This window comes from Nesoenas mayeri, assembly GCF_963082525.1.
Source record: "Nesoenas mayeri genome assembly, chromosome: 4".
Lineage (NCBI taxonomy): Eukaryota > Metazoa > Chordata > Aves > Columbiformes > Columbidae > Nesoenas > Nesoenas mayeri.
In genome coordinates this window covers 62,528,417-62,550,053 of record NC_137540.1, presented here as the reverse complement: position 1 = coordinate 62,550,053, position 21,637 = coordinate 62,528,417, and the positions used below count along the sequence as shown (strand labels likewise).

The 21,637-nt window shown below is 40.8% G+C and overlaps 1 protein-coding gene across 3 annotated transcripts in view; it reads right to left on the bottom strand.

Annotated features, from left to right (window-relative positions):
- BOD1L1 (biorientation of chromosomes in cell division 1 like 1) overlaps positions 1–9,916 on the bottom strand; it is a 38,803-nt gene extending 28,887 nt beyond the window's left edge. For all 3 annotated transcript variants that reach the window (XR_013922108.1, XR_013922109.1, XM_080344089.1), the window contains exons 1-9: positions 9,233–9,916; positions 8,683–8,807; positions 7,172–7,362; positions 5,302–5,934; positions 4,683–4,832; positions 2,950–3,119; positions 1,670–1,793; positions 1,174–1,318; positions 414–489 (exon numbers count right to left, since the gene is read on the bottom strand). Coding sequence is in view for 1 of the 3 variants with exons in the window: in XM_080344089.1 (XP_080200215.1) it covers positions 414–489; positions 1,174–1,318; positions 1,670–1,793; positions 2,950–3,119; positions 4,683–4,832; positions 5,302–5,934; positions 7,172–7,362; positions 8,683–8,807; positions 9,233–9,439 (1,821 nt within the window). In the remaining 2 variants the exon portion in view is untranslated. The remainder of the gene's footprint in view (positions 1–413; positions 490–1,173; positions 1,319–1,669; positions 1,794–2,949; positions 3,120–4,682; positions 4,833–5,301; positions 5,935–7,171; positions 7,363–8,682; positions 8,808–9,232) is intronic.
- Positions 9,917–21,637: the final 11,721 nt, after the last annotated feature.

Here is a 21,637-nt window from a genome sequence, read left to right as displayed (position 1 = left end):
TAAAAACTCACCATAAAAATTCTCTTCACTCTTTGCACTACATTCAGTTTTCATTTAACTTCCTCGTGAGAAGTTTACATAGATCAAGCTCCTCAAGTCTTTGCTTATTAGACACACTTTGCTCTTTTATAAAACCCAACATGCTTCACAGCGTAGGGCTTAAATTACATGTCATGTTCTACTACAACATGCATCAGCACCAAATACATAAACTGCATATTCTAGTGGCTACTGGAATTCAGAAAACATTACTACAGCAATGTCGGATCACTAATCCAACTGAAAGAACTAGCAGGAAAAAACAGACTAGTAAGAACAAACTCAATATTATGCAGTTAAGTATGGACATATGAACAAATAGTGTTACAATTTAAAAGGAAGATCACAAGGTTTATAATTGAAGAGACACATACCTCATTTGTCTTTTGCATTTCTTTAGTATCTTCTTCAGATGGCTCATACTTCTTTTTGCAGCCATCTTCAGCATGCCTAAAACAGGTATTTGGACAATTAAGAAAAATTAGTATCACCCTAACATTGGTTTGTAAACTTCCTGCTTTTAAGGCTGAAGGAGAGAGCTACACACACTAAAAATACTGAAATAGAACACTGTCACGTAACTTTTGACTAGCCAATTTGCCCAAGCTTTTTTCTCTTGGCAAGTTACATGTGCCAACTTCACAGATATTCTTTGGACATCAGTGCTTTAAAGCAGAGAATACTTGTATGACAATACTAGTACTATAGTTGTTCCTGTTAAATGGGTAAGAGATCTCCTTGCCCTAGAAAAAAAATCCACTGTGCCCTTATTGTAGAGAACCTTAAAAACACTGGTTTTCTCTTTCAGAAACCCATATAGACAGATATATACACGTGTATGTATCTATGTAAAACATCACCTTAAAGACCAAGGCAACTAACTGATGTGTTAGATGCACAAACATCTAAAAGCTGTCCATTCTCGTGCTACTGCAGTCTGAGCTGCAGCATACTTAAGCAGCTATAGTTTCATTTTCTGCCTGAACTTCATGCTTACTTTACAAAATTATGTGAATATTTTAAGAGGAAATTGTTAAAAAGGGTAAGGCTAGCTGCAAAGTCGAAGAGAACCTTTTCAGTCTGCAAAAATCAATATAGAAAACCATAATTCCTTTTAAGAAAACACATGAATACCTTGAATCTCTTTTTCTTTTTCTGCTCAAGGCTACTTTTTTTTCTAAAAATTTCTGTTCTTTAAGCACATCCTTAATGCTGGTACCAGTAACTTTTGACTCATGACTTCTTGATGACGGTTCTTCTAAGTTCACGCCACTTTTTCCTAAAACAATACACAGATGGTGAAATACATAAGCATGCCATTATATTACTGTTTCAGCTATAAATGTGACTGAAAGCAGTAGAGAGTACTCCTCTGTAGCAGAGAATACTAGTGTATACAGGTATTAATTGTGTTTAAGCAATGTAATGATATATGGAAGGATATATGAAAAAAGACATGTAATTTTGCATTAATAATTTGAATTATAAATTTTTCTGTTACATCACTGTTGAAATGTTGGGTTTTGAAGGGAAATGACCAGAGACCTATTACCAATATGTTACCCTGAATGTTTATTTCCACAGGAAGAGAATACAAGAGGGGTGGGGGATAATGTTATACTTCTCATACCTTTAGCATTTTGATTTCCAGTTTTTTGGGATTTTGTTTTTTCTGCAGCCTTCTGTTTACGTTTTTCTTCAAGTCTCTCTCTGTTAATTTGTCTTCTTAGAAGTCTCTCTTCCTTTTCTTTGGCCTGAAGATATGAAACCAAGGGAAACAATTAATTTATCATTAGGTTAAAGACTATTCTTTGAATACAAATGTATGTCTAAAACCCACTGAAAATAGAACATTGTAGCTTGGGCAAAACTAAACAATAAATAGTCCTTAGAAATCATTATATGAAAGTTCATGGAATCCTCTAATACTTCTGGGAAGTGAAATAGCTAAGTTTCAAAGAGTTTCACTGCCCCTTAATACTGCAGATTGAGGCTATGAGACCTTCTCAAAGATGATTTAATTATTTTTAAAAATATATATAATATATACATGGAATATATATATTAGAGAGAGATAGATACAAATACATATAAATTTAAAAAATTATTTAGCCAAAGGAAAAAGACGTAAAAACTTCTGTTCTCTCTTCTGTATTCTGGTCTTTCTTCCACAGAACATAGGAAACATGCTTAAACTTCTCTCTCCATTCTTAATAGTTGAAGACATGCTACAAACTACTGATTTCATGGACAGGAAGAACTACATTTGTAAAGAGATAACGTAATGAATTAGCCTGCAGTAGCCAACACAAGCCCAAATTACACAAAGCCACACTGAAGGCAGGTTGCAGGTAAATACTTTTTCCACTCATATTGTCATTATATACACTAAATCTGCTGAAGACCAAGCTTTTAATGTGTGTCAGTTTTTACTCTCCATATCAAATCACTCAGTTAAGAAAGGATCCACCTATTGTTGTGATTCTGCAAAGACACTGTGTGTAATTAGTAACTCCTCTGTCAACACCAAAAGACTATTCATTTTAGAGAAGGGGAAAAAGCGTGGAAAAGTGTGTCATTGCTTTCACCACCTGATTCTTTCGAACTATTTTGTATTTTATATATATATATATATATGTGTGTGTGTGTGTGTGTGTGTGAATGTGTGTATATATATATATATATATATATATATATATATATATAAATAACTATTCCCTGGAGAGTGGATCATGCAATATTGGTGGGAGTCTGAAGAAGAGGCAGTTGTAACACACTGGGAAAAAACCCAATGAAGTGAGAAGAAACAGAAGACTCCCCCTCACAAACCATCACCAAATAAGAAGTGGAATTTATGTGCTGAAAAGTTCAATGAGCTAGAATGCAAGCAGTAACAAAATGCACACTTACAATGGACTGACGGCGTTGTTCTACCGTTCGTTCATCATCGGAATCACTGAAGTATTTGGAGTACAAGAAAGGCTTGCGAACATAAGTGTGACGAACAGGCTTGGCTTTCCCATCACTCAGCTCATTAGCATGAGGCTTTGTCTTATGTTGACTGGTTTTCTCCTCTTCATCTGATGAAAGGTTAGTGAAGTGCAGAGATATATTAACATATTAGGGCAGTGTTTTCACTGTGACTTTTAAGGAGGCAAAGCTACTCAAAATATATTAACAATTATTTATTCTAAAAAAACCCAGTTAAAAATATTGAACTCTTTAACATAAATAAAAACCAAACACAAACCTATATTAGATTATGAAAACCTGAAAGGTAGATTCATGTATTTGTGCACACCATTCAGCCAAAAAATTGCACGATACAAACCCCAGAAAAAAATGGGGTACAACAATTGGGCTTACCCTCTTGCCTGCAATCACGTTATCACAGAATCACACAGAATCACAGAATGTCAGGGATTGGAAGGGACCTCGAAATATCATCTAGTTCAATCCCCCTGCCGGAGCAGGAACGCCTAGATGAGGTTACACAGGAAGGTGTCCAGGCAGGTCTTGAATGTCTCCAGAGTAGGAGACTCCACAACCTCCTTGGGCAGCCTGTTCCAGTGTTCTGTCATCCTCACTGAGAAGAAGTGCCTTTTTACATATAGTACTTAGTAGTTAACATCACATAGTAAATAAGAATATGATTTCTGCTATGTATTAAATTAAGCTTCTTCCCTACACCCAAAAAATTTGTATAATATTTGACAACATATAAACTAGATAGGCTTACTGAAATATATACACAAAACACACTGTTGTTTCTACTCATGTATTATTCAAGTAGAAATAAATGAAGTTATTTCAGTTTTATCGGGATAACTAGAAATAGAGCAAAAACATTTGTGTCCCGTACTGTACAAATTATTTGTATCCCTGAAATATACTTAGGACTTGCTTTCACTTCACAAATACTTAGTCAGAACTGAACACAATATGTCATCTTTAAAGATAAGACCAAATCCAGAGAATACGCAAGTAATTCTGTACTTCTAAATAATATTCTTAGAGCAGAAAAGATAAGCTCACAGCATACAAGAGACAACTCATTCAGGTATTAAGGCACTCTATACCATGAAGTGGAAAGTCTTATTAACTGCAAAAGCCACGTATCTGCAGAAATCAGAGTCTGAGGCCTGCTCTAGATAAGGAAAACACAAAAAGGTAACTCAGGCAGTGAAAAGATTTGGTGTTGCCAAACTCTTCAAGTTAAATCCACTCCTGTTCCTTCTGCTATGGTCAGGCAGAATTTGGAGATCACTGCAGTCCTAAATCTATAAATCAACCTGATCTGCAAAGTCAGCTTCGACCACTACCCTGCAGTCGCAAACAAAACACTCCAATATTTTAACAAAGGAAAGTGACATATCAATCACCATTAAGTGTTTTTTGTTGCCTATGAAATACTGTAGCACAAATGAGATTTAGAGTGCTTAGAATACTATTAAAAAAAATATTACAAGTATGTCCACTATTCATATTTTGTAATTTCGTAAAATACTATCCATTCCACATTCAAATTCTTTCTCTAAATAAATGCAAAAAAGCATATTGCAAAAACTCAAATTTATTATATGATGCATTCAACAAAAGCATTGCGTATTCTTCCTTTCTACTTAACAATCTAATTACTTTACCATCTGATGTGATCTCCCCCTCTTCAGTACTGTCAGAAATTACAGTCTCCTCTTCAGTCTCCTCTTCAAAGGATGAAAGGTCACTGGTATGGACAGAGCTGACAGTGATGTCACTGAGTACATCCATATCTGAATCCACTGATGTATTTTCTTACAAAGGAAAAAATAGAAAGAAATGGCTGTAATGGAGCATGCTGTATTTGACAAACTTTTCCTACCAAAACAGTGATCTTGCCACTGAAAACAGATTTATCTTAAGAACAAGAAATAAGAAAAAAAAAATTGCAACACCTTAGTGAAATGTGCTTAGACTAATTCCGGTTTACTCAAAACAAAAATCACCCTGTGGTACAACCAGAAACTTTAAATGCAGACTATAATCTTTGAGAGAACTTGTCAGAGTAAGGTAGATGACCAATCACATACTTCATCCAATTCCTAATGTGGGTACCTCAGTTAAGGGAGATGAACTGAGACTTAGCTGTGGCTAGCTACACAATTTGGCTAGAACTAGCAGAGAACCTACGTTTCAAATATACTTCTGATTCACCTCATCAATATGCTTAAAAAAACCCAAACCATATACATATTTTAAGGAAAAGCATTGCCCACACCATACCTTCTCTAGTTTCTTTAGTGCTTTCCGTTGGTTTATGTTTATTGCTATTTTTTTCTGAAACTAACTGTTTCACTGGTTCTGACTCTCTTGCTTGCTTTTCTTCTTTTGACTTGGTAGTATCATCACTTTTCTTCGAATGCTCAGACTTTTTGTCAAGTTTTTCCTTCTTTTCTTTCCTTCTTTCACCTTTTTCACTACTGTCTGGTTTCTTGTCATATTTATCCGATAATTTACTCCTTTGATCTTCACCTTCCTGTTGAATTTCTTTACTTGTATCTTTACTTATAAAAGTCAAATTATTAGTATCCTTTGCTGAAGTTTTTATTTCTTCACTTTGGCAGGGAAGTTCATTTAAATCTTCACACTTTGCAAATGTTTCAGCCCCTTCTCCAGAAAGATCACAAATTGCTTTCTCCCTGTCTGGCAAGTCCTCCACATTTCTCTCTCTGTCAGTGCTACCATCTACACTTTGCTGAGATGAGAGTCTTTTTGCAACTCTGTCATTGTTCTTGGGATTTGAGTTCTCCGTTGAAGCCCTGGCAGCACTTGCTTCTTGGTTAAGAGAAGTTATTGTTTCCAAAATTGACATTGCATCGCTAGCTACGTTGCCACTAGGAGCTGTAGCAGAGACACCTTGAACAGTGAGAAAGAAAATAGTTTTAGTTCATCTTAGTTCCTGTAATTCCATTCAGACAGAATTTTAATCAACTGAAAGGAAAAACAATAAAATACTCTATCTAAAATAAGTAAGATTAACTAAAAGGATTGACTAATTTTGCATTTAGAGATTTTGGTTTAAAAAAAAGAAAAAAACCCAAGAAGATGCATTCCTGCAGTGATTATGATCTGGTTACTGGGGATTCATTTTGCTCTGTGTCATATCGCTGTTCCTGAGATAGCTAAAGCAGGGGTTGTCTATGGGAAGGATGTTCTGAGCACAGTCCTTGTTCAATTTGACCATCATCCCATTTGGGATGATGACTCTGCAGAAGCACAACATACAATACTGTACGAGAAAGTCCGTATCTCATACCTCTGATACCTCCGCAAGTGACATGGAAAATGGACTCAGCATATTTACTATACAACAACAAGACTATAAGAAATAACTTATCACTTTCCCATCTTCTTAGAAGCACCTCTGAAGGTGGATGAGAAAGGGTTAACTCGACTAGCATCAAGAACTGCAACTAGGTAGTTAACTCAAGTACTTTAAAGGAAGTGGGCCTCACAGGAAAAGGGGCAGGATTTAAATAAAGGCTCTGGTTACAAATAGATGGATGGCTGTGGAGTCTCTTAGAAAGGGGAAGAATGGACAATTACCTGCAGGAGTGTTTACAAGTCCATACCTGACAACAAGAATGAAAATCATAAAGAAAAAGTGCTGTGTTTATAAACAAACTAAAGATTGGCTGATTTACAGAAAAACTTAAGCTCCTAAGAGGACCTTAGCCATTCAAATTTCACAGCACACAGCAACTGCATTAATACAGCTGTCTCAGATTTTTTTTTTTGGTCTGATCTGCCAATGCATGAAAAAATTAGATCATTCTTCTCTTAAAGATATGCCTTATCTGATCCTATAATACTTACATGGCCAAACCCTGAGACCAGCTTTTTTCCCCTACAGTAAACTGATCACTCATAATCTCAAGCAAAAGTGACAGAGTGACATGGTGGTACCTGGCAACATCCCTCTTGCCTTCTACCTTTATACAGACAGTAAGAGACAAGTATTATGGTACACTGCTGGGGGCTCAGCTTGTTAATACTGATGCTAACAATTCTGTGCTAGCATCAAACCTAGTCAATGTTTCCTCTCTCTTGACAAACTTTTGTTAATAGACTGCTCAGAGAAATGGCAGAATACCTTGTACTGTAATAGAACCATCTGTTTTCTCCTCACTTGGAGTTGTACTGGGGCCTGCCTCCTCTTTGTGATTCAATGTGGCTAAAAATTCATGGACAGCTTTTTCCACCTGAGGTCTGAATGTATGGTTGATCTTTGGGTCCACAACCTGAGAAATAATCCTGTCAATTCCAGATTCCAACATTCCAGACCTGGAACAAAGTTACATGAATACTTAATAAGAAAAATGACTTTTCAAGAACATCTTAACAAAATATGCTCATTTAGATCTGACGTAAACACTCTTAGAAACTTCTAATGAAACATTAACATTTTCTGAGCATCACTTCAGGTACGTATTTAGCCAGCTGCTCTCTCTAAGCCTTGTAAATAGGAAAAACATACTACAGAAACAAAGCAAACTGCAGAAACTGCATGGAATCAATGCATCAAACAGCCCATTGTTATGTCATTAGTGGTCATGCCTAGAAGTATTATTTAACCATAAAAGGGACATTTGTAAAAAAAAATAAGAACAAATATTATGTTATTATTTCCCACGACATAAAACAGATCAATTATAGAACGCATGAGGGACAAACAAATACTACACCAGTTGTCACCATCACCCTAAGTTACATTCTTCACAATACAGTGTAACATCTCAGAGTTCCGCAGCTTTACAGAACACATCTAATCTTCAGTAAAATCAAGTTAATGGCAATAGAGAGCTTTGTAAATGTAGGTTCCCTCTAGACCCCTGTAACCTTTTGTGGAATGTGCACTGTCTCTTGTCATTATCCCTTCTCTAAAAAGAACCAAAAGCCTCTAAACAACAACCACTCCCCTCCAAACAAACAAAACAGCTCCTCAGTACCAGATATCAATGGCATCATTACACCATAACTGAATAAGTTAATTACCAAATCTCTTGTTTGACCCAATTTAGTGACAAAACTCATGCTACTTTCAATAGATTTCCTAACATTTCTTCTGACTCTAAGTTTTGAGAAGAAAAACTTGAGAAAACCCTCATGAAATAATGTAACATTACATAAGTGACTGACATCATTTTCACATAACAGCAGCTCTGGAAAGTCTCTTCTCTGTCTAGCTAGATTCACATCCAGTGTTTTGACTAGTAAATTTAGCTTTGTACTCTGCAGATCTTAGTTTGTAAAGTAATTTTTTCTTTGCTCAAAACTTGATGATAATCGTAGTTTTACCAATATCTCCCTTAAAAGAAACAGGACAGACACACTTTAGCTAGGGTGTTACATCTAAAGTTAGAAACAAGCTTTCCACCCCTGCATCAACTTGGATCTGACAAAATAATATTTGCAGTGTAATTTTGACTAACACGGATGGTGAGTCGCTATCTGAAATAATACCATGTTTTAAATGCTAAAGAAAAAGCTTCTTCAGAAATCCCTTCCAAGAAAGCAGACACTTTACAATTGACCTAAAGCTTCTGTCACCTCCTATGGTATATGAGCACGTTCAAACAGAGAAAGCCCAGAGCTGTCACTTACTTGAGAACCTGCTGCCTAATGTTATTTCTCAGCTGGTTCTTGTTGAGATGAGGACTCCAGGTATGAGTTGCCAAATGATTGGAAACGAAGTTGTCAACGCGCTGTCTCAAATTCTGGTAGGCAGGCTACAAAGCAACAACAGAGAGGTTGGACAGGAAGGTTTTGGGAAGCAGTTATCCTTCCGGAGGCCGGGATGAAGAGCTGGAAGCCCCATCGGAGCCCCCAACCCCCCAAAAGTGCAGCCGCTCCCTTGCAGCAACCACAGCACGTTAAAGAGGCCCCTGTCGCTACAAACCCGGGTGCGCCGGCACCGCCGGCCCGCGCTCCCTGTGCCAACAGGGGCTCCGCTCTGCCCCGGGACACCGAGCACAGCCCCGGGCCCGGCCGGAGCTCCTCGCCGATCTCCCGCACCCCGCCGCCACCCCCGGGCCGGGCCCCGCCGCTCCCGGACAGGCCCAGCCGCCCCCGACGTGCCAGAGCCCGGGGACAGCCACCGGCGGGACGCCGGGACCCACCCGAGGCGCCGGCAGCCGGGCCCGCCCGCCCGCACCTTGGTGTCCACGTCGGCCAGGCAGTCGCGGCGGAACTGGTCGAAGAGCCCCTGGCTCTTGAGGTGGTTGACGATCATGGAGACCAGCTCGGGCTCGGACGCGCCGCCCGCCACGGCGGCCCCGGCCCCCGGCAGCGGCGGCGGCTGCTGAGGGGGCGGCGGCGGGGGCGGCGGCGGTGGGGGCTGCGGCTGGGGGTTGCTGGCCATGGGGGCGGCGGGGCGGCTCGGCCTGCGCAGAGCGCGGCTGCCGGCTCTCCCGGCCGGACCCCGGGACGGGGCTTGTTACCGAGCAGCGGCCGCGGCAGCGCTGACCCCGGAAGCGAAAGGGAACGGAGGGAGGAAGCGCCGGGCGGTGGGAAGGGAAGCAGCGACGCCGCCGCCGAGAGCGGCGCCATCGGCGCGAGGCGAGCACTGCCGGAACCGCGCGCAGCCGCCGCGGGCCCTTTAAGGAGACGGAGGGGGCGGAGCCGCTGGCGGCCCGCTCCAGTGGGGCCCCGGTCCGGCGGCCGGGCGGGGGAAAGGGGCGGCTGCGGCGGCCCTAAGCCCCCGCCCGCCTTGCCGGCAGCCCCCCGGACCGCGCGGCCGCGCCTGGGCGCTGCGGGCACCGCGGGGCCGCCCGCCGCCCCAGCCGCCCGCCGCCCTGCGCCGCGCAGCTGCCGTGCTCCCCGGCGGTGTCCCCACAGCTCCGCCCCACGCCCCGCCCCTTCCTGCGCTGGCCGCCATCATGGTGGGGGCAGCGTCGCGCGCTTCCTCCCCGAGGCGCGGGGCGGGGCCTGTGGGACGCTGCGTGCGGCAGGGCGGGGCTCGGGGGACGGCGCCCGTTACCGGCCGCTGGCGGACACTTCGCCCGCCTCGCAGTGCCGCCGCGGGTGCTGCCGCTGTCAGCCGGAGGCTCAGGTCTTTGCATGGGATCCCGGTCGCCGCGGGGCCGTGAGAGGCCTGGGTGGTGGCATTTAAAACACTTCAGGGAGTTTCTTTTAGATTTCAGTGCGTTTCCACGTGCTCTTCTAATACAAATGTTTTCAGGCCGCGTCTTGTGTGCCACAAGATTTGTTAATACCTTCTTTCTGTTGTCTTAGTGTTCAGTGACAACTGTTTAATATGCTGTACTGGAGTCTTGTCTCTGGCCCCGGCTGCTCTTGTCGCTCCTCTGGGTATCTTCTGTGTCCACAAGTTGGATTCCGTGCAGACTGCGAGCTGGCGGTGCCCGGCCTGACCTGTTGTGGCTAAACCAGGACCCCAGGGGCAGGAAACAGTCTGGAAATAGAGAAGTTAATGTGTGAGGCAATAACTGAGGAGCAGCCTTGCCTTACTGGGTGTAATTTGGCTCTCCAGTCTCCTCTTGCCTTGCTCCTGTCCTAACCAGGATGGGGAAGAGTGATAGGAAATATAAAAATGTACTTAGGACGCATGACTAGCTTACAGTAAGATAATAGGGACTTGGCAGTAATAGTGTTTCAGTTACACAAATTTGTCGGCATAATGAGTGGAGATCTTGTCCAGCTACAAATGTTAGGAATCGGCCTCTGCACTAGTAATTAAAAATCAGTTTGATTGTAATGGGAGGAGTGTCAAGATTGTTATTGCAGACTTAAAAGTAGATCAGAAGTGTAAAGCTGGCATCCAGTTTTCCTACTGTAAACTAAGTACTCCTAGACTAGAAATCCATGGAAGGAAACAAGTCTGTCAAGTATTTAAACATATTGTGAGATTTTTATCTCTGGGTACCAGAGTAATTTTAAAAATCAGTCACACTTTTGTGTAGTTTCTTATTTTCTGCACATATGTCTGTAAGGATTAAAGCACAAAAGCTTAAGAGAGGTGGGCAATCTGCAGCTCTGAGTCTGGTACAGCCCCTGCTGGTATATCCAAATGTGTGATCTAGTAACTTCGTGACATTTCTCCATAAAGAAAAGTTTCTTCACTGCCAACTAAAGATCATGTAGCAGTAAATGAGAAAGGGCAGAAGTGAAGGGTGTCATTTTGGTAAATGCACCTACTATATAAATAGTGTGTGACTTACTGTGATAGTGTCCTGGTTTTGTTAAAAGCAAGAGCAGTCCTCTTTTAGTGAATTTTCCTTTCAGCTAAGTTTTTCTAAGTAACTACTTTTCTGAATTTAGCTACATGTTTTTTGAGACACTGTTCACTCTGGACTGATAAGATGACTGATGGACTGCAGGAGAGGATCATGTTTAGATTTATTGCTATAACAACTGAGAATTACAGTAAAATCCAATAATCAAGAGGGGTGTATCTGCAAAGAGGGGCAGACAGAACAGGTGACTAAAACTGACCAACTGAGTATTCCATCCCATCCACGTCATAAACCCTATAAAAGAGGGAGATCATGAGGGTCTTGCTGTCTTCGACCATGGCTGGTATCTGAAGAGGACCTGCCAGCCATGCCTGTGACACTAGACCTGGATCCAGTCGCCGCATCCATGAATCCAGTTCTGGTTTACTGTGAAGTCCCACCCAGGACTTCCAGGTGGCTGCCCTGCAGCTGCTGGCATGACGCCAACTCCATATTCAGCAAAGCTGCTACTCTGGGATATTCAAGATTGGTTTTGTATATTTTGTATTATTTTCTCTGTTTATTAGTAGCATTAGTAAAGCCTTTTAAAAACTTTTTTTTTTCCAGCTTGCAAGACTCTCATCCTTCTTATCACCTTCTCGGGGTGCGGGGGGCAGGATTAACAGAGGGCATCTGCCATGATTTATTGTTGCCTTGCAAATAAACTTTGACAGATAGTGAACAAAAATTTTAGACTTTAGTGGAAAGTTAACAGTTTGAGAACTTTGTGTTAGGAAAAGTGACTGCAACTGCCTGTGCTTTCCTTTCCTTTTTTTTTGTTTGTTTGTTTGGGTTTTTTGTTGTTGTTGTTGTTGTTTTTGTTTTGTTTTTGTTTTTTTGGTTTTGTTCCACAACTACCAATCAAGGGTGGTGCAGAAAATGAGAGAAAAAAAATCTTATTTCACAAGCAGGATACCTGCCCCACAGAAGGGTGTAACATTCACACACAAGATGTCATGGACAACCTGGAATATCTGTGGTCTTTGTCTCAGACTATGTCAATGAATGTGCTGTGAAGGATATACACTATAGAGCGGGAATCCATTAGTGAGATGGGGAATTTAATGGCTATTGGGGATCAGTTATGCCCAGTGTTCTGAAACTGTTGCAACAAGCAGTCCATACTCTATTTGATTCAACAGTTGAATGTAGAAGATTGTTCTGTGCTCTGAATTCTGTATCATCCCCTGTTTCATGCAACTTACTGAATGTTGCAGGCTTGTTGAATATCTTATTTATCAAATAAAACATCTTTATGCTAAATGCTGGCTGAAAATGACTCTTTTGTTGCCTGGGTCCAACTACATTGTCCTATGGGAAGATGCTGTAAAGGAAACTGGAGGCTGCTTGAAAAGAACCAAAACATGAATTTGAATTAAACTGAAATCAGTCCTTTTAAGGTTGTTTTAAGGTTGCTTTGCAGTCTTATATTAGCTGAGATATGGTTACGTGAAATCTTGTATGCTAATAAAAATGCACATTATTTATTGTTTGCACTGTGGTATAGCTATACAAAGAATTATGAATGTATAACTAAATGTTAAGCCATTCTGCTGTTTTCAGTGACCTCACAAATGAACGTACGTGTTTAAGTGTAATTGTTTCAATTGTTCCAGAAGTATTCAGTACTCATAGTTGTTCATTTTGTACTCAGTATTTATCTTTGTAGTTTAGTTATTACTGTCATTTGATGTAATCACTTAGTGATGCCTGATATTCAGTGCTAGTAAAATATTTTTGTTTGTGAGATAACAGATTGAAAAAGACTTGTCAGATAATTAACAAACAGTTTGGAGTGAATACAAAGATTTTTTTTTTTCTTCAGTATTTTGTTGTTCTGAGTTATCTCGTTTGCTTTCATAGTCCCAGTTAAATTTCCTAAACTCTTATTCTGTTATCATATTAAATTTGCACATGCTTGGTATCTTCCCTTATGCTTGGAACAATTATTTTTCCAGAGAGACCTAAGAGTATCTTTCCTTAACTTCTGCTTTTTCCATATTCACCTCATGTGAATAGTTGAATTACATGTAGTATCTGTTTGACTTATGTGTTGCACTACAAACTTTCTGTACATTGAGTTATACTTTTTCTAATGTAATTTGGAATATTTCCAGTGTTAACATCTGTGACCCCTAATCAGTGTATGAGAATTGTCATTTTATACTCTGGGTTCTGACTGTGGTCAGTTTTAATTTATCTGGAATTTGTAGTGAAATATTTTTGTTTTAAATAAATTACAGTTTTGTTATTTGTTCTTTTTTTTTTTAATATCCTGCAACCTGCTATGAATATTTACAAACTGATAATGACTACACTTACTTTTTCATTCTCTTTTAGGGAAACAGTCTCATTTTAAAATATTCTTGACATATATTTAATATTAAAAGTCCAAGCAGGTTTCTCAATATTTTCTTACTTAATAATGTAGATAACAGATATTTCTTAGTTCCAGCTGCCATTCTTAAAGTTCAAGCAACATTTAAATTACTGAAGAAATACTGAGACATGAGACAAACAAAAAGGAGGTGCGTATGATACTGTGGGAACAAATGGCTGTGAGAGGAGCCTGGACAAAGACACACAAGTATGAGAAGTCGCAAAATTGAGGGAGAGTACTTCTGGCTCCAAATATCCCCGCACTGTACGCTGATGGGGGCTGGGAGAGTATAGGAGTCTCTTTCTAGGGACTGTAAGGCTGAACAGATCCATATCAGCCATTGTGCTTACAGCAGCAAGTCACACAGCTTGTGAGTTCAGGTTGACGTCTTTTTGTCTCAGGTTATGGTTGAGTAGTTGGGGACATATATGGAATAATGACGCCACTTTTGAAGCAGAAAATCTGCTCCTAAATAGTAATAAAATAATATGTTGAATTTGGAAATAGTGGTAGTATATAAAAGTCAAAATAAAGCACTTGCAATAGCTCTTTCTTTTTTGGACAATGTTGCAGAAACCTTATTCTATGCATGCCCACAAGCATCGAATTCAGCATGGCAAATATCCCCAATTGATTTCCTGGGCATTAATAAAATTAATCTCTCTTGAAACCAGCTCATAACATAACTGATAAAAGTAGTAACAGAACTTGGCAGGCAAGCTTTTTCCTCTCAAAAACTTTGTTATCCTGTTAATAAATCTAGATTTATAAAGAATCTGAAATACAAGTGACAGCTGGATTAAAAAGGTAAAAAAAAAAAAAAAAAAAGGTAAAAACCCTTCACTTTGCATAGGAGTGAAGCACCAATCCGAACAAGTTTGGTTTTGATAAGAGATGCCCTTCCTCCATGATGAGCTCTGTGTTGCAAAGTTCTGTGCACTCTGAAGTGTTGCTGGCACTGTTGAGTTACAAGGCTGCAAAGCTTACTAGGATAATGTTCCTCTTAAATCTCTGTAGTCTTTTATAAACTAGGGTACACAGGAAGGGGAGCTCTTTAGAAGCAATTTGAGTTTTCTAGGAAAAAGTTTTCTAGGACTTTGCACCAGGAATGACTGGAATTCCCAGGCAGATTCTTGGATAGTAAAATCTCTAAAGCTGCCCAATGCCAGCCAGAGATCTGGCCTGGCTGAATTGCTCACTTCTTCCTCTGTGAATGTGGTAACATGTCTGTACTTTGCACCATCTGTGTTACCGCTGTTGCTCCATTCTCTGAAGCTTATTTTCTTCTGGTGTGTAGCTCATGTGTTGTTTATTGTGGGACAATAAAACCCAGAACCCGTGGTGATAAATTGATTTGTTGTATAAATGTACATCTCCTGATGCATATTTCATAGTTACTTCTCCCCATGCAGAAACAGTGTATTTTATGATCGCTTCTAGGTAAAGTCTCAAATTTTCTGATGCTTGCTAATGTGGGACTTTTTTTCCAAAAATGGCGAAGTTATTATGCCTAGGAGCAACATCAGTAATCACAATCTAGTCCAACCTATTTTGAAAGAGCAGAGAAATTGTGCCAGCACTGCTGTGGTTTTATGCTTTGTCGATAACAGCAAAAGTGGCTTCAGCTGAGCTGCAGCATCAGACGCTTTAGTTCCCAAACTAAAATGTAGCCAAGACATGGACTGTGACTTCAGCTGTGATGTGATCAGAGTGATGTCCATATTCTGACATGGCAATAGTCGCTGTGGGTGAAATGCTCTTGAACTTCCAAGACTGGAGGGTATGATTTTGTCTTTTTTTTTTTTTTTTTTTTTAGGGTAAATAAAGAACATTTGGATAAACTGCTTGTTGTTTAATAAAGAATGCTTGAACTGCTCTTTCTAGCTTTACAACCATGTATCTTTCCAGGTGTTGGTAGTGTTTTTATTTGTTCAGGCACATATTTACATACAGATACATTTTTCATTTGGCACTGGCAAGTAGCCCCTATGTAAAAGGTGAAACTTGGTGGCTTATCCATGGAATGACAAATGTATTTTGATTCACTAGGAGGCTGCTTGTCCTGTATGTTTTCCATAGGCAAGCCTTTGGCAAATGAAAGACTTGTCAGAGATGAAAACAGTGACAGGACAACGTGTTTTAGAGTGATGAAAGGAAAGCTTTTATTTAAACTAGCTTGTCATGACCTTGTGCTGACACCTCTAGAACTTTTCAGTTACTTCTAAAGAGATTCCTTGAGCAAAACTAGAACTACTGTGCGATCCTGGGTCTCCCACCGGAGCTGAGCAGGGGGATTGTTGTCAGTGACACTTCAGATCAATGGAAACAGCACGTGGTGGCTCCTCAAAGTGGCTAGTCAGATAGACTGAAGGGCTCTTTAAAAATCTAAGGTTTTCGTGTTCAGTAGCTAATACTACTGGTTGTATCTAATGGGAAGATTGTTTGGTTAAAGTTTAAAAAAAACGTATAAAGTCGTAAAGTCTTCTTAGTCATATTTCAACAAACTGTATTTTGAAATGCATTGATGTGCAGAGAAATGAAATAATCTTTATCTAGCTTTAACATGTAAAAAATGATTTAAAGGTGCACTTTTTAGTGTAACTTTATCTGAAAGGTTAGGGTTATTTTTTCCAATTTCGGAACTTCATTGTGACACCTAGTTTAGTGCATCTATGCCTCTTTTCGCTTTGTTCTCGTTTTATGTCTCTGTCAAGGCCAAAGAATGAGTTCCTGGATCACCAGGTTTTGTAAGAAGACGAGTAGAGCCTGCTTAGCAGATGACATCTGAGAACAAAAAGAAAAAGATTGCTGTCACAAATAGCTTAATCCACAGACTTATTTTATTTTTCTTTTTCTGTAACCAGGAAGGAATCTTCAGTGGGAGATGAAGCCTTGACTTGCCCGTGAGAGGAAAGCCCACCCACGTGGCCGTGGCTGTGACTCCTGTACGGCTCCTGGTGCCACACTCTTCTATGGTAATGAAGGGAGAGAAGCAGTAAAGCTTTCTTACCTCTTCACAAGCCATCAGTGACTAATTGATGCAATATGCTTGAGATTGTTATTGGCATCTAAGGGGTTGGACATCTATTTCTCACTAATGTGATTGATGATCTCAGCAATTTTCCCCTTTTTTGAAATGTAGGTTCCTGCCTGCGAGAGAAATACCACTTTATTTCTCCATTCAGATGAAAAATGTTAGAATCAGTGACTGTGCTCTGTTTAATAGACTTTTTACTTTTCTGTTTGTTTTTGACTGGAAAGTACATGGTTTTGCTATTTGTATACAGGGAGGCGGAGAAAAACTTAATGGATGCTTGTTCTCCAGAGAGAGCACAAGAGATTATACACTTTCACTTTTACCTAAATGTAATTTTAACGATAAGGTAAAATGGTACAGCTTAAACATGAAAGTAGAGTGAGTGGATACACGAAAGCACGACACCTTTTATATCAGCATTCTGTGCTGACTGCAGCAAGGTGAAATCAAGGTGGAGGCATTGCTTGAATGGGATGCATGAAGCCTAAAGTAGAGCTGATGGACTGAGTTTTGCTTTAATTTATACCTAGTGTAGTTCCATTGAAGTCAGCAGGGAGATGGATCAAAGCAGAACTTTGCTACTAAATAATAGGGTGCTCAAAATTGCTCATGCCATCATTTTTGCAACCTTGGTTGTAATCCTCAAGTAAAAATTAGGGTTATTGTATCTGGTACAAAAATAGTGTTTTCCATGGACAATTTTGAAAATGTTGTTTAAGGAAATAAAATTTAAAAAGGAAAAAAAAAATAATTTGGGCCTTTGACTTGTTCATTTGTGTTAGGGTTGCCACACGTTCAGAGGGAAAGGGATGCTGAGTCACCTTCTGACAACATTCTTTCAGGAGAAGTGACGTGGAGGGAGGGAACAAGATGGGTTATTTTGTTCCCGTTGACCTACTTTCTGTGCTTGGTTCCCCATACAGCTGGACAATTAAGAAATCTCTGAAGTCATTAGTGAGGTGGGAGTGTGCAGAGCAAGGGCTGGTGTGACGAGGCGAGGGTGGAACACGCTACCCTGCTGGGTCTGGCTGCGAATTGGGCTGTGGGTCCGGTGCAGTCAAGGGTGTTCCTCTGTTCCCAGTCTGTTGCAGATCCCACTGGCTACCCCAGCAGCACGCCTGGAACCCTCACCTGGCCCTTCATCAAGCAGGGGGAGAAGAGGAGAGAGTTGGGCTTAGGACCTCAGGCTGGTCCCACTGCAAATCCAGGCATCCAGTGAGAGCCCAGAGATTTCCTTCCTATCCAAAGGAGTACCCCAAACTAGTGTACTTTGAGGCCAAGGGCAGCCCTCAGGTCTTGTTCTGAAGAAGATGGAATATGGGAGAAAAAAAATCTTCAATGAAATAGCAGAAATAATAGTGCTTGCTCGAAATCTTTTTCCTCACCTATTGATTTGCACAAAGATGGCAGGAATTTAATGTCTTTAAGATTCCTGTTTTTCTGCCAGATTTCATTAAAATTGGCCAACCATTTCAAAAGTTATGGGGCAAGGGTTGGAGAAAGACTGACAAATAGTGAAATAACTGTCTCCTAGGGGAAAAAAATAATAGAAGCCTGGATCCGCTAGGCTACGTTGTATATGGAGATAACCAGCTCTGAATATATTCAGAGACCAGCTGCTTTGTGAATAGAAACTGATGTAGGACTCAGACAAGGGGAACAATCCCAGACTAGTGCACCCGCTCGCTCATGCTGTGGAGTGTGAGAAATGCAAGGTTTTCTATTTCATTTGTTTCACCAGAGGAAAATAGAAAGTCAGGGAAAAGTATTAACAGTATTACCGATGCTAACCCCAAACATTCAAGCATCCTGAGTTTGATCCTATAGTAGGAAGAGAGCATTTTAAAAATTTATTCTCATGAATGTGTACAACAGTAAGAAATCTGAATGTATTGGTGTTTTTTACTTTTATTTGTTCCTAGCAAGGTTTGAAACCTTCCTGAAATGGGGAAGTGTGATGTTCACTCCAGCAATAGGATTAGTAAAAAAATATTGAACATTTTTTGTGTGCAGTAAAAAGGAGCTGTTGAGGCTGTAAAGGAGGAAAACAACTTTGCAAGGGCCTTTTTCTTCTGTTTTACAAGTGTGCTGGCTGGCAGGAGGATGGAGGCTGAAGCACAGCACGGCTGTCACACAGCTGCTGGATCCAGCCGCTTGTCTGCAGCGCCTTGGAGCACAGAGGGCAAGATTGCTGCGTCTGCAGCCTCTTCAGCAGACATTGCCTCAGGTATCACGGATCTGTCCTTTTTCATTTTACCCATGGTCTTTCTTGCTGCGTGTTAATGATCATCACCTGACTGGCTTTGTTAATGTCATACAGCTTGTTTCGTAAGAGTAATTCTTAAGAGAGCAGCCTTGCACTTCAGTGGATTTATTGTGTCGTTACAAATATCTTAAAGCTATCTCCATTTGCTGCAGGCTCTTTTAACCAGCTGTGTTGTATGATTTACATGAAGACAGTTTTAATTTCTTGTTATACACTGACTTAAAAGGCATGTTCTTCACTTTTATCAGTAAGGTGCTGGGAAAATCCTGTACATTGTTACGTGACAGTGGATCAACCTAAGGGAACCCCATCATCCAAAGTACCTGCTTGCTTAGGGTTCCCCGAAATGTCTTAGCAATTCAAACTTCAAGAAAGGCAGGCTTAGAAAAACAACTAAAGACTTAGAGAATTAAAATACAAACTGTATACTGGTAACCCTCTGCTCTCCTCCGCAGTTTAACCTTCACTTGCCCCTCTGTCCTAAGGACTCTTGAGCAAGAACCTGCTCTGCACCTCTGTCTTTTGCTGTTGCAGTAACATCAGTGTTTCCAGCTAGTGCTAGTAGATGTTTTTGTAGAGAGAAGAAAATGCTTCTGTGTGCTGCAGGGGCTCGACGTGTTTTTAGGTGTGCTGAAAGCACGTGTGTCAGGTTCAGAGCCTGGTAGCTGGGGTGCCTTGCCTGAGAAACGAGGACAACTCTGGACCTCACACTGCTCTGCTGCCCTCAAGTGATTGATACATGCAGTGGGATGTTTTACAGTGTTTACCACTGATAAAAACTACTACAGTCTTGCCAAGGCTGCTGGCATCAAAGGAAATAATCTAAAGTGATTACAGTTTTCTCAGTCTGAACATTGAGTATAGATGGGAATTTATTTATTTCACTCTCTATAAGTCTGAAGCGCTTTCCCAGGACTGTTTGATTTCTCTTGTGAGAAAACAGAATCTGAAGTTGTCCAGAGTTTTGATTGTATCTACTTTTGTCCATTAATGAAAAAAGCATCAGCTTCCAACTCTCCCTCCACTGAGACAGAATGAGTAATTGCCCACATTGGACGAGGATACTTTAGTCTCCCTTTTCTTGCAACAGGAGAGAGACCATGATGCTATGTGTTATAGGGGAAAGAAACTTCTCAGGACTGCTGCTATGAAGTCCTTCCTCCAAGTCCATCTCTTACACTGTCCCTCTGTCTGTCTCTTCATATAAACAGAACAACTCTCTGTCTGTATCCTGTATGTTTCTCTGGGCATGAACTTGGGAGTTGTGGGTTTTTTTTTTTGTTTGTTTTGTTCCTTTATTTAAAACTTAATACAAAGATCTCCCTGGCAAGATCTGCCTTCTGTACTTGTTTGTTTCAGCCAAACTTGTGATTTACTGCTTGTTGAAAGGAGTCTGAAGAGACAAGATTATCAAAAATACGATGTACACACACTCTCCATAAACTCAAATCCTATACAGCATAACAGAACTTTCTTTACAAGCCTGCAATAAAATATCTCGAGAGCAGAAGGAGTCAGGAGAAAGATACATGAACTCTCAGAACTCAATGAAGGCTGGTTAATAGCGAAAGTTTGTGAAATCTACCATTCCCAAAAAATATCTATAGCACTAGATTATGCCTTGACTTTTCCTGCCACAGTTCCATTAATTGCAGTGGTGGAGTACTGCATGTAAACCAGAGTCAGATTTTACCTTATGTATAGCAGAGGCAGGAAGGACAGAGCTGCCATATGCCAAACTTCTCTCTTCGCCTGGGGGACAGATTAAAATAATTTATTAGACAAGTAATCCAAACCTCTGGGGCAGGTGCAAGTATTTCTAGATTCTCATGGGATATATATTATAGATTACTCCTCTGATACTAAAACACTCAGAGTAAACCATGGTGGTGGGGGGTGGCACATCTGTTTTCTCTATAGATTTATTCTCAAATTCTCTTCTTGTCACAAAATAACAAAGAGAGAGTCTTCTGACTAAGAATTTCAAAGATCCTTCCTTCCTTCCTTCCTTCCTTCCTTCCTTCCTTCCTTCCTTCCTTCCTTCCTTCCTCCCTCCCTCCCTCCCTCCCTCCCTCTCTCCCTCCCTTCCTTCCTCCCTTCTTCCCTTCCTCCCTCCCTCCCTTCCTCCCTCCCTCCCTCCCTTCCTCCCTTCCTCCCTTCCTCCCTCCCTCTCTTCCTCCCTCCCTCCCTCCCTCCCTCCCTCCCTTCCTTCCTCCCTTCTTCCCTTCCTCCCTCCCTCCCTTCCTCCCTCCCTTCCTCCCTTCCTCCCTTCCTCCCTTCCTCCCTTCCTCCCTCCCTTCCTCCCTTCCTCCCTCCCTTCCCTCCCTTCCCTCTCTTCCCTCCCTTCCCCCCCACACCCCTCTTTGTCTCTCTCTGTCTCTCTCCCTCTCTCTTTGTTTCACTCCAGTTTCACTGCAGTTAGAACTTGTTTCTCACAATTACATTTTATTGAAATACTTCTCTGTGTAATCGCAACATATTTGAGATGCCTATTTGCTATCTAGCATATGAGCAAGCTAGAAATGTAAGTAGTGCATTAAATGAACAGGGATTTTGGATCATTTTAAAATACTAATTTTATGCTTTTTTGGATCCTTTTGCTCCTGGGTAGACAAAGAAAACTTAAGTTATGGATACTAAAATTA